Source organism: Dipteris shenzhenensis, chromosome 4, assembly GCF_047967505.1.
Source record: "Dipteris shenzhenensis isolate YYH24624 ecotype China chromosome 4, Dip_SZ_1.0, whole genome shotgun sequence".
NCBI classification, from domain to species: Eukaryota; Viridiplantae; Streptophyta; class Polypodiopsida; order Gleicheniales; family Dipteridaceae; genus Dipteris; species Dipteris shenzhenensis.
This window is the reverse complement of record NC_141599.1, coordinates 49,219,645-49,232,063: the sequence shown is the minus strand read 5'-3', so window position 1 is coordinate 49,232,063 and position 12,419 is coordinate 49,219,645. Positions and strand designations below refer to the sequence as shown.

The 12,419-nt window shown below is 48.8% G+C and overlaps 1 protein-coding gene across 1 annotated transcript in view; it reads left to right on the top strand.

Moving 5' to 3' along the window:
* Positions 1-12,419, top strand: part of LOC147902982 (uncharacterized) — a 437,346-nt gene that overhangs the window by 24,575 nt on the left and 400,352 nt on the right. The window contains exons 4-5 of the mRNA XM_087373981.1: positions 10,066-10,137; positions 10,302-10,397. Of these exons, the coding sequence (XP_087230107.1) occupies positions 10,066-10,137; positions 10,302-10,397 (168 nt within the window). The remainder of the gene's footprint in view (positions 1-10,065; positions 10,138-10,301; positions 10,398-12,419) is intronic.

The following is a 12,419-nucleotide window of genomic DNA, read 5'->3' as shown; positions in this document are numbered from 1 at the left end:
ATTTTGTACAAAGTGCCCAAAAGAGTGATGGGTCTCCAATGGGATACAAAATTCCTATTGCCATCTTTCGGGATAAGGCGTATGAGTCCCTTGGTCAGTGAGTCAGGCATCTCACCCGAGTCCGAAATGCCCTGCAGGGCTGAAGTAATATGATCACCTGTCATATCCCAAAAGGCTGTAAAAAAAGGAGTAAGACCATCGGAACCAAGGCATTTGCCCTTATGAAGGGCGGAGAGAGCACTCTTGAATTCTGTGTTGGTAAAGCGTGCATCAAGTGAGCAAATCATCTCTGGTGTGACCAACACATGTAAACTCTGCCAAATCTCATCTCTAGCTACATCTCTGGCCTGTGTGTCAGGATCTACGGAGAGAAGGGAGGCATAGAAAGCTGTCGCTAAGTGCATGACGGTATTCGGATGAGATTGCAAAATGCCGTCAGAGTCAATAAGCTGCCTGATACTCTCTCTACTATGTCTGGGACCAAGTGTAGAAAAAAAGTGTTTATTGACTCTCCCTCCCATCTGTATCCAACAGGACTCCGTGCATGGAAGGCATACTCTGCTCTCTGATCAAGCAATGTCTGCAAGTGAGCCCTTGCCATAGCAAGGCGCTCCTGTACCCAAGCATCAGATGGTCGTTTCTGCTCCTCCCTCTGCAAGGCTGCGAACTGCCGGCGGATACCAATCTCCCGCCTGAGTACCTCACCTCGCTGAGCACTAGCAACGGAGTGATAAAAGTTGCTAATACTGGCAAGTGCTGTGGCCACATGTGAAGGACCGGCCACCCCCCTTGCATGTGAGAAACCCAGATCTTCAAGATTGCGTCTGTGAGGGTCTCATCCATTTATAAGGCATCGGGAATCTTGATACTGTGAGACCCTTAGATGGGGCTCTGAGATGGACAAAACTACCGGAAAATGGTCGGAAGTGGAAACACCAGGTGCAATGCAAATTGTCCCCCCTCTATCAAGAGCCCAGTCATCCACATAGAATCTGTCAATCCGAGCATGGATAGGCATCTGCACCCTATGGTTCGACCATAAAGTGACTGAGACTGAACATGAAATGCATCGTCTGACCAAACATCTTTGCCACTGAACCTGAACAAGAAGGCATCCCAAGCTGCTCTCTCGAGGGAATGAATACCACCTTCTCTGCCTCCTTGCTTATCAGAAGGTGCCTCAACCATGTTGAAGTCACCTCCAATAATCCACGAATCTGCAATGTCAGCCCATGAGAGCAACTCTTTTCAAAACAGAACGCGGTCCCCTCTGTTGTTCAGAGCATAGAGGTTGAGGAAACCAACCTTACGTCCGTCAATCACAAGTAAAACCCACTGGGCCCTGGAGGGGGTTATGGTACCATGTCCAATGATCAGAGGGAGAATAGAATCTGAAACTGATATGCATGTACCTCCTCTGGTTCCCAAGGCAGGAAGCCAAAAAGTTCGGCCTGAAAGCAACTTACCTGACTTAGAGCAATCTTTGACATCTAGTTTGTGTTCCTGAAGAAAAAACATGTCTAGGGAACCACCTGAAACACCTGGATGGATCTGATTCCTGTTCAGTTGTCTGTGGCGGTGATGAGGGATGCCGCCCAATCCTTGTATATTCCAACTAGCTATCCTCATCGGTGGGAGGAAGCGGGTTGGAATACCTTACCCGACCTGGTGGCGGAAAAAGAACCCTCCACCGGAGCTGACCTCCTGCCATACACACGAGGTCCAAGGGGAGGAAAGTCCACAGGTGAGAGAGAGAAAGATCTCTCAAGAGGGATGCTCATAACTGGCTCTCCGAAAGTGGATGGTACAAAATCATCATCTGGGAGGTCAGAGAAGTCCTCTAGAGCGGAAAAGGAGTTCCGCTGAGCCAGTCCTGAGGAGGGGTTGTGAAGGATTTCTACCAAAGGAGGGATAGAATGTAAGATCCCCTGCCCTCTATCCACAGAAGGAGGCATCTGTATTGAGTCCTGGTCAAGAAGTGTTGCGGATGAGGTGCCAACAACCTAGGCTGCTGAACTCCTGCCATACACACGAGGTCCAAGGGGAGGAAAGTCCACAGGTGAGAGAGAGAAAGATCTCTCAAGAGGGATGCTGATAATTGGCTCTCCGAAAGTGGATGGTACAAAATCATCATCTGGGAGGTCAGAGAAGTCCTCCAGAGCGAAAAAGGAGTTTCACTGAGCCAGTCCTGGGGAGGGGGTGCGAAGGATTTCTACCGAAGCAGGGATAGAATGTAAGATCCCCTTCCCTCTATCCACAGAAGGAGGCACCTGTATTGAGTCCTGATTAAGAAGTGCTGCGGATGAGGTGCCAACAACCTAGGCTGCTGAGGAAGGTACAGCCTGATCTTGGGGTGGAGTCGAACAAGGCTCCCGAACACTAGTCTCCTCCCGAGGCTCCAAGGGGGTAGCCTCTGAAGCGGTGGATGTGTGATCTCAAGTAGAGGGCCTAACCGCGATCGGAACCCACCATGGGCCAGAGGTGGTACGGGGTGCAGGAGGGACTCAAGTATCCCTAGGAGGGGAGGGAGCCCGTGTTTGAGGCAGTGCCTGTGGAGCGGTAGGTCCTGCTTCTGCTCTCTGTCGTAAGCTAGTACGAGCTGGTTGCTTTCTGGGCCTCTTTTTCTTCTTTGGGCAATCTTTGGGGAAGTGCCCCAAGGATCTGCAAATCCTGCACTGGTCCTGCCGACCTGCAACCTCAAATCTCTAGCGGAAGAAGGACCCATCGTCGCTGTAGCATGATGTGGTCATCTGAAATATTAGGGTCCTGGACAATGACCCTAACCCTGGGTACCCCATCCATCCTGACCGCCTCAGTAGCCGAAGAGGGCTCGCCAGGAAGAGAGGGGATCTCTGCTACCACATCAAAGCTCTCTCCAATAACTGAAAGAAGCCGGTTATAAATTGAGGGGAGACCAGGGAACCTGATGAAAACAGAAACTCCCTGCTTGTCCTCTTCAACTGGTCAAAGCCCAGTTGAAAGGGAAACAAAAAAATCCTCTTGTAGCCTAGAAATAGAAACCCGGCCTGTAGCTGGTCTCTCGTGACGTCCGGGGAATCTAGGCACACCTGAAAGAAACATCGCGCCAACAAACGAACATCCTTAAGGTGGGGGGCGAGCTCCTGGGAAAGTGCATCAAGCATCCAATCTCTAGCTTGTGACCTGGAGGGGTGGGAGCCATGAATGCGTGTGAAGAGAGTCGTGGAACACTCATGCTCCAAATCCTTTGCAACTGCTGTAGCTCGTCTTTTGAGAAAGTGATGGTTCTCGCGGCCGGTGTGGGCAGTAACGGATTGACTGAGTGGGAACCCATTCGTCAATTGAGGTGGAAAAGGCCGATTCAAATGCAAGGAAGAACTCTGTCCGCTTTCCTGAAGCCCAGGAGACCCCTAACAGAGAATAGGGTACTCCATATGAGGGGAGAGGGTGAAAGGAAGGAGGGAGAGAGAGGATGAGCAAAGGAGGAATCAGCAAGAGGATAGGGGGGGCAGCAAGAAGAAGAAGAAGAAGAAGAATATATTATCGTCCAGACCAAAAATCGGCCTATACAAAACCTTACATACATAAAGACTCCTCCCTCAAAGGGGAGGGTAATAAGAGAAACTACCTTTATGTTTAGGTGAGTTTATGTGCTTGAAAAGCTTAGATACAAATGTTCCTAAAGCTGAGGGTGATGCCTTATGTAGCAAATCAGCTTGTCTGTTATGTCCCTCAAGAAGAGAGCTGAACTTTTATCTAATGTGTGCATAGTAAGGGCATATCATTACCATGTGTTCTTCTGTTTCTGGCATACCGTGGTCACATAATTGGCATATTCTGCAAGGAGGAGGGAGAGGAGAGGAGGGGGGGATAGAGGAGAGGAGGGGGGGATAGAGGAGAGGAGGAGTGGAGGAGGGGGGGGGGGGGCGGGGGGAGCAGCAGGTAGGAGGGAGGGGAGGGAGGAGGCAGCGCACGGGGGAGGAGGCAGCGGGCAAGGGGAGGCTGCAGCAGTGCGGGGGGGGAGGCGGGGTGTAGGGGGGGGGGGGAGGGAGGAGAAGCAAGAAGGGGAGGGAGGGGGCGGGGGAGCAGCAGGTAGGAGGGAAGGGAGGGGAGGAGGCAGCGCGCAGGGGGGGGCTGGAGCAGCGAGGGAGGGGAGTCGGGGGAGGAGGCGGGGGGAGCAGCAGGTAGGAGGGAGGGGAGGGAGGAGGCAGCACGCGGGGGAGGAGGCAGCGCGCAAGGGGAGGCTGCAGCAGCGCGGGGGGGGAGGCGGGGGGTAGGGGGGAGGGGAGGGAGGAGAAGCAAGAAGGGGAGGGAGGGAGGGGGCGGGGGAGCAGCAGGTAGGAGGGAAGGGAGGGGAGAGGCTGCGCGCGGGGAGGAGGAGGCAGCGCACAGGGGGGGCTGCAGCAGCGCGGGAGGGGAGTCAGGGGAGGAGGCGGGGGGAGCAGCAGGTAGGAGGGAGGGGAGGGAAGAGGCTGCACGCAGGGGGGGAGGAGGCAGCATGCAGGGGGGGCTGCAGCAGCGAGGGAGGGGAGTTGGGGGAGGAGGCGGGGGGAGCAGAAGGTAGAGGGGAGGGTAGGGAGGAGAAGCAAGGAGGGGAAGGAGGGGGCAGCAAGGAGGGGAGCAGGAAGGAGGGCAGCAGGAGCAGCAGCAGAGTCACGCTGGTTGATTTTGAGTAGAAGTTCCAAAAAATCAGAGTGTCCAACTACCAATCTGTCATCTAAGAATCTCACATCTCCTGGTACTCGCAACAAGATGGTAAAAGCCACTAATATCAAAGAGTGCATCTGCCATATGTGACAGGGTAGGCACTCCACCCTGCAAGTGAGAGACCCAGATTTACAAAGCAGCCTTTGTGAGGTACTTCTTTGCATAAAGGGCATCAGGAATCCTAATATTGGCAAACCAATCTCTCAAGTGCGGCTCAGAAACCATTAGCACCACCAGAAAGTGATCTGAAGTGGAAACCCCAGGGGCAATGCAAATTGATCCTCCTCTATCCAAGACCCAATCATCAACATAAAAACGGTCAATCCATGCATGAATAGGCATCTGTGGCCTCCTGTTCGACCAGGAAAACATGAGTGACTGTGACCAAGTGTGAGAGACATCATCAAATCAAGCATCTCTGCTGCTGAAGCTAAGAGGAATGCATCCCAAGGTGCCCTTTCCAAGGAGTGGATACCACCCTCTCTGCCTCCCTTTTTATGTGAGGGCAACTCCATCATGTTAGCTCGAGAGGGTATGGCATTTTGGACAGTGGCCTCTTGATCTGGAGGGTGTGAAGGCCGCACACAAACCAAAACCCATCTAGGGACAGCAGGTGGAGGTGCCAAGGGAGCACTCTGACGTGAAGGAGCTGTATTAACACCCTTTCGAGGTCGAGGAAGTGGTGCTGGAATTGTACCAACACCCTGCTGAGGTCAAGGAGGGGGTGCTGGAACCATATCACCCCCCTGTCGAGGTCTAGGGGGAGCTGTTGTACCAGAAGGATGTTTGGGTCTCTTCTTCTTTTTTGGGCATTCCCTGGCGAAATGGCCAACGGTCCTGCGGATCCTACACTGGTCTTGTCTACCTGCGATCTCCACTCTTTGTCGAAAGAAAAAAACCATCCAAACGCTGAAGCATGACATGGTTGTCAAATAAATTAGGATCCAACGAAAGGGCCCTAACTCTAGGAGCCCCGTCATAATTGATCGCCTCTGCAGCTGTGGTGGGAAAACCAGGGAGGGGGGGGGAGTCAGAGGGGAAGGGGATGAGAAAGAAAGAAAGAAAGAAAGGTTATTAAAGTCTTCGAAAGACTGCAAAAAAACTTGAATACAATGAGCTATGGTAGTGGAGCTACTAAACGAGCATCCACACCAAAGCATAATGCAATAAAATACAAAATGGCAGTACTAAGTCATAAGTACAGCATAGTCATATCCCAACTATATATATATGAATCTTAGCATCATCGTCGGCATCACCATCATAACCATCATCATCATCATCGTTAGCAACAGAACATCAGGATGGATGAGGCTGTGGAAGCGGAGACATGAGGTCAGCAATAGAGCACTGTCGCCCCCTCGAGGGTGCAGTCTTGGTAGGTCTCTTGGTGTCCTGGTCGTAGCTCTGCGTCTAACCAAGACCATTGTGACCCCCGTCGGTCGGGCTCCAACCCTAAACAAGGAGGGGATGTCCCCAAGTGTGATCTGTGAGTCAATCCTCTGTCTGAGCTATCGAGTCACAGGCTCCGGGTCGCGGTCATGTCAAGGTCTCGCCTCATGGTGGTCTATGTGATTTGGTTGAAAGAACTCCGTGATAGAGCTCTAAGAGGTATCAGTCGAGGGAGAAGTGTGCTCCTGTCTCCGTGCTCGGAGTATCCTGTCTAAGCATCTCATGAATGAAACCAGCCAAACATTGCTGGTCTGGGTAGGAGAGGACACGAGCCAACATCCCATAACTATCTCTGAAGAGGCAGTAGAAACGCCCTCGAATCTCATAGTAAACAGGACATCTGAAGATGAATAGCCTCTCTATCTCAACCTCCTGCATGTCACATAGTGTGCATATGCGCCTCTCCCTGGGTAACCGCTCTGCTCGGCCGCTCTCGGTATGAAGTCTATGTGAAGAGACCCGGAACTGCCCAAGGGAGATCCTTAGCGAGTGGTGTAGGTGAATTTGCGTGTATCCTGGTGGATCAATGAAACCCTCTGCTGTGATATGTAAGAAGTGATCTCTGTAGAAGCCCAGCTTCGCTGGAAGATCACTCGGGCCCAACTAAGTCCGGAATGTGTGTAGCTTAGTAGATCCTCACGGATAACGTGGTGAAGGTGGGTTCGGAAAAGACGACCCCCAGATAAGTGTATGATGAAACTACCTCAACAGGGGACCCCTCAAAAGTAAAATGCTCATTGCGCATGACGACTCAGGATGTATTGAAGATCATAACCTTGGGTTTACCCAAGTTGACCTTCAAATCATGAGACTCACAAAAGGACTGTAGTGCATCAAGGTGTCTATGGAGCCCCTTTGCTGAGGACGATAAGAGAGCCATGCCATTTGCATAAAGTAATATCCAGATCAGCGTGCCCATGAGAGAGCAACCTACCCCACCCTATGCCTGCATCACTGTCTCGAGCTCGTCGATGTAGAGGCCAAACAAAGTAGGTGAAAATGGGCATCCTTGTTTGACCCCGATAGTGCTCATGATCTCGTCTGTCCATCAAGATCCTGTCCGAACTTTGCCTGAAACTCGCTCATAAAGTGCCATGACAGCCCAAATGATCTCCTAGTCGTAACCCAGATCCTATAGGCGTAGTTAGAGACGGGCTCTCGTAACGGTGTCAAATGCTTTGCGAATGTCCACAAAGCAACAATAAATCCTCTGCTTCCGTGCCCTCGCCTCCTCGATGATACATCTGAGCACGAGAATGTGGTCCATGGTCCCATGATCCCGCCTGAACCGTTGCTCTGAGTCCTTAACACTTTGCAAATCTGCTGACCTCAGAATTAAGTACTGATGCATAAATCTTGGACATGACATGTCCAATCATGATGGTCCTGTAGTTCTCCAGGTTCATGGGATCCCCTGCCTTGTGGATGGGTGAGATAGTGTTGATGGTCCAGGTGCGTGGAAACCCCAAGCAAACGGCTTCATTAAATAGCTTGGCTAAGATCGGGGCTAGGAGGTTAATCCCATATGCAATGAATTCAATGCATAGTCCCTCATGATCCTTCACTCGGCCATTATGAAGTTTCATTACGGCATCCTTTTACCCCCCCCTAGTGAAGAGGGTGCAGGATGTGGGGCGTGGCATATGTGATAGGTTAGGGGCTGGCTGATTTGGGATATCATAGAGCGTGTGTGCATAATCAGACCACACCTGAGTGTCAGTGAGTTGTGGGGGGGACTGTCCCTCTAGAAATCTCTGCTAGAAGTCCTCAGAGAGAGTAGGCTAAGGAGGGAAGGAGGGGGGGAGAGGAGGAAAGGGGGCGAACAGAGGGAGAGGTTGAGAGGGGGGCGGGGAAGGAGGCAGGTAGGGGTAGAGAGAAGGCAGGGGAGTGTTGAGGAGAAAGGAGGCGGGGAAAGGACTGAGGGGGGGGCGGGGAGCGGAGGGGGAGGAAAAGGAGGTGGGACTAAAGGGGAGTGGAGAGGGGAGGAGGAAGCAGGTAGCGGGGGAGGGGAGGGAGAGGTGAGGAGGGGGCAGGTAGCGGGGGAGGGGGCTGAGAGTGGAGGAGGGGACAGGTAGCAGGGGAAGGGCAGAGGGAGGAAGGAGCGAGGGAAGGGTGGAGGGAGGAAGAGGGGGCGGGGCTGAGAGGAGGGAGAAGCAGATGGAGAGGGGCTGAGAGGGGGGGCTGAGAGGAGGCGGGGGTAGGAGGCTAGGAGAGGTTGGCTGTGAGGGGTGGAGGGAGGGGAAGGAGAAGCTAGGAGTAGGGAGGCAGCCGGGGAGGAGAGCAACTGATCATCTTTGGTCATGGCTTTGGACCAGTGGATTATGGAAGACAACTTTTTAATAAAAAACGCTAGTGGTACATGGAGGGCTTGCAATAGGCTCTTGGCCGGAGCAAGTGAAGAGAGATGTCCCTTGTCACTATTGGATGGTAAGAGTTTAGGGGGGATGACCATTTTTCGAGTGAAATCGTCCAAGCGTCCAAGCGAAGGAAAAAAAAAAAAAAAAGCTTCCAACTAAGTAAAAATATGGCAAAAATGGATCGGAAGAAAACATAGCTTCAGTTAGAAATATGCAAAGTATTATATTAATGCTTATTTTATACATGAATGGGATGGCTTTTGAAGAAACCCACATGTATAGTAGACTTTTCTATGAAAAGTCTTTTATGATCCTTATCACAACTTTTACTTAATAGGGGGTGACATTGGAAACCCTCTCTCAACCTATCTTCATGAAAGGGTTTCTCCAAAGAAACCTCATTGAAGCAAGTCATCAATGTAGTTTTGCCAACGAAACCCCTTTGAAGTAGGTCTTCCAAGGTAGTTTCGCTACCTTAGACAACACTGTTGGATTTTGGAATCTCTAGGTGTCCTCTTTGAGCTTTTTAGAGAATTGTGTCTTGAAGACTATTGCCAACATCGTAGCTTGGCACATCTGGGTAGCACATTACTGCCTTGTGATAGGGGGACAAGAGACTTCACCAGTTGGCACCCGCATGTATATATGGCTAGACAACATGTATAGCTTGCACTCTATCTTGGAGAAAGCTGAGTTTTGTCAGTGTTTTTGCAAGGATTGACCCATTTTACATTTTGATGGAACATTGAAGAATCTGCTTGTTGTATAACCCAACACACGTGTTGTTGGCGTTTGCTCTCAGGTGTGATCCAAAACCTAGAAAGCAGACCGTAAGGCACCAAGTTTTTCTTTTTTCTTATCGGTACACCTTCTACCACCACTGAGCTGTTTTAAAGTAGATTGGGCATATGGAGTTGTGGTACCTCAGATAGGTACACCTTCTACCACCACCGAGCCGTTTTTAAGTAGATTGGGCATATGGATATGTGGTACCTCAATAGTCATGAATTTCACAAGAAACAAATAACTGAAGTCCTCATGTGCAAACTGCATCCACAACCTAAGTGGAGAACCCAGTAAAACCAGTAGATGAAATTTCTCTTTTGAAGAGAGAAGAAACCTAAGACGACTCAGCGATTCAAAACTGACGTGTCAAGTTTGTGCACTGGCAAAGTAAAAAGAGGCCTGTCATATTCTACCTGATTCTATCTGCAATAGCTGAAAATTTACACAAGAGCCAAGAGTGTTTCTCATGTACTATGTTCTGTATGGCGTGCATACTTTTTCCTATGATGAGGTGTGTCAAAGTATTCATACACCACCATGATACAAATTTTAGTGTTTGTCATTTTCAATCGTTCAAATTAGCACTCAAAGTTTTAGAAGTCCATGCTTTTGCAGTGAAAAATATTTTTTTTAAAAAGGATCATAAGAGAAAGGCACCCTTCCAAAGAAGCTTTGGTCGTTTACCATATTAATTTGAAAATTAGATGTAGTTACCTCAAGCTTTAAGCATTTTGTCACACTATGATGTTCTCCAAACGAATTTTATAAAATGTTTAAAGAGCAGGTACTAAAATCAGGGGCAGAAAGGCTTTACACAGCTGCGGCTTTCAGTCACGATGGAACCCAACTTGCTACGGTAAGGACAATGCGGAACATTTGGCTGAGAATGTACATATCATGTAGTAAGTGTTCCCTTTAGAAAAATAAGCTACTTGAACGCAGTATGTGTTTGTTCTTCAGTGCTTACATTGCTAGCTTATATTAAGGGGTAGTCATTTCTTTTTGTTGGTGTATCTACAGGTTGGTGGTCATCCCGATTATTGGTTGACAGTTTGGGACTGGATGAATGAAACTATCGTCCTGCAATCAAAGGCATTTTCACAAGATGTTTTCAAAGTATACACATGATGAATTAGTCTTATGATTTTCATTGTTTGGTAATTTAGTCCCTTTTTGATAATGGAGGCTGTCCCATATGATACAGGTCATCATCATGGTAAAAACATGAGGTAGTGCTAAAGAGTTGTTTCCTCCTCTATATGGATGAGTGTGATTTCTTCTCTAAGAGAGGTGGGAAAACTTGTGCACGAGAATCTGTCTCTAAGGAACGAGGAATAAAAGGCTCAAGTATTGGCAAATTTTTTAGAGCTCTAACGGAAGTGGATAGGGCAAATACTGAAAAGTGTGATCCTCTTAAAAAGAAATATAAAGAAGGGGTATAAATTATTGGAAAAGTTCCAAGCATTCAAGACCATCGTGAATTCTCAACCAAATTGTTCAATCAAACGCTTTCAATATAAGCATGAATACACCTAAAAGGCATTCCTTGAGTTTTGCAAGCACTGGGGAATCTATAGATAGTCTTCCTTGCCTAAAACTCAACAAGAGAACAACATGGATGAGTACAAGAACCACACTAGAGTTGAGTGTTCGATGAGTATGATGGAGAATAAGGCAAGCTAGTTGGATCTTGGTAGAAGCAGTATGCTTTATGGTTTGTATGATCAACATATCCCCACTTATGCTTTATGGGATTCATACAAAGGAAGAATGGATTGTATATAAGCCCTAAATATACAACATATCAAAGTTTTTGGTTCAACAGTGCACACTGGAGGGATTGGGAGAATCGATGTCAATATAGAGGCGGAAGGAGATCAGAGGACGAGAGGAGGGAGCAAAATTGCTCCAAGTGAACTACAAGAACATATTGTTGGATAGAACACCAAATGAAGGCTGTAGTAGCATTGACGAACATAGTATAGAATAGGACATCAAATTGAAAACACGGTATTGAATGGGACACCCAATGAAGACTGCAGTAGGCTTACGTTTCTCCAAGGTTGCCCTTCCTTATCACACCTTGTTCAGGTTTGACAGATAGCCCCTTCTCTTCTTCACCTGCCCCTGATGTAAGGAGTATGGAAAGTAGGAAAGAATCGCTCCATACCTTCCTTCTTTTCTCCTTGCCATTCTGCTCACTAGACTTCAGCCCCTTCCCAGCCTCCTTCGTGTTCACCTTCTCCTCCCCTCCCCCAGCTTGCTCCATCCTAGGCCCCCTACAAGTTTGATTTTGCATGCTAGGCAGAGCACCGCCCTCCCAAAGGTGTTCCTTTGCATCCCTTGTGAGCTGATTATTATGAGAAGTAGAGGTAATCATTTAGTATTTTTAAAATATTTCCACCTTTAGCAGCAGCCAAAAAGCCCAATTTTTACCTGCACCTTCTTCCTCGGCTGTGGTGGAAGCCCCTTTCTTTAGCAGCACCTCCCCCTTCCTCCCCCTTCAATCATGACCAAAATCATGCACCCCCCTTCCTTTTTTGCGAAGAAAAAGTTATTTGTGTATTATGTCATATCAATAGATTATAGTCCAGAGGTAAACCTGGTTTTTGGATAAGTGATGAGGACACTCCAGGCTGGGGCACTGATTTTGGTTTTACTGAGATCCAGAGGGGTGTTCCTATCAGGTACTTGGGCTGCCAGGTCGTTGTGGGTATCTCTCGATTGCAGTAATTTGCTCCAGTGTTGGGAGAATGTTAGGAGGAAGCTTCTTTTTGGATCTCAGCCAAACTTGACCTCACCTCCGGGGCAGTGGTAGTCACCCAAGTATTGCTGGCCACAGCTTGGTTTGTTTGTTCTTGTTGGTGCGACTCTAGGATTACATCACTCACCTCAAAAGACCGATAAATAATGAATTTTATTTGGGGTGGTTTAGATGACTCAGCAGATACTAGAGCCAAGGTGGCTAGGGAGATGGAACGGTGGACTCAATGTAATAGATCCAAATTTGCAAAGTAGAGCTTTATTATGCAAGGGTGGTGGTCAGAGGACTCTTGCTAGAGTGGGAACCTTGGAAGGATTTCTTTATTAAATGCATACAGTCCTGCACTCCTTCCACTAGTGGAGATTGGAATGATA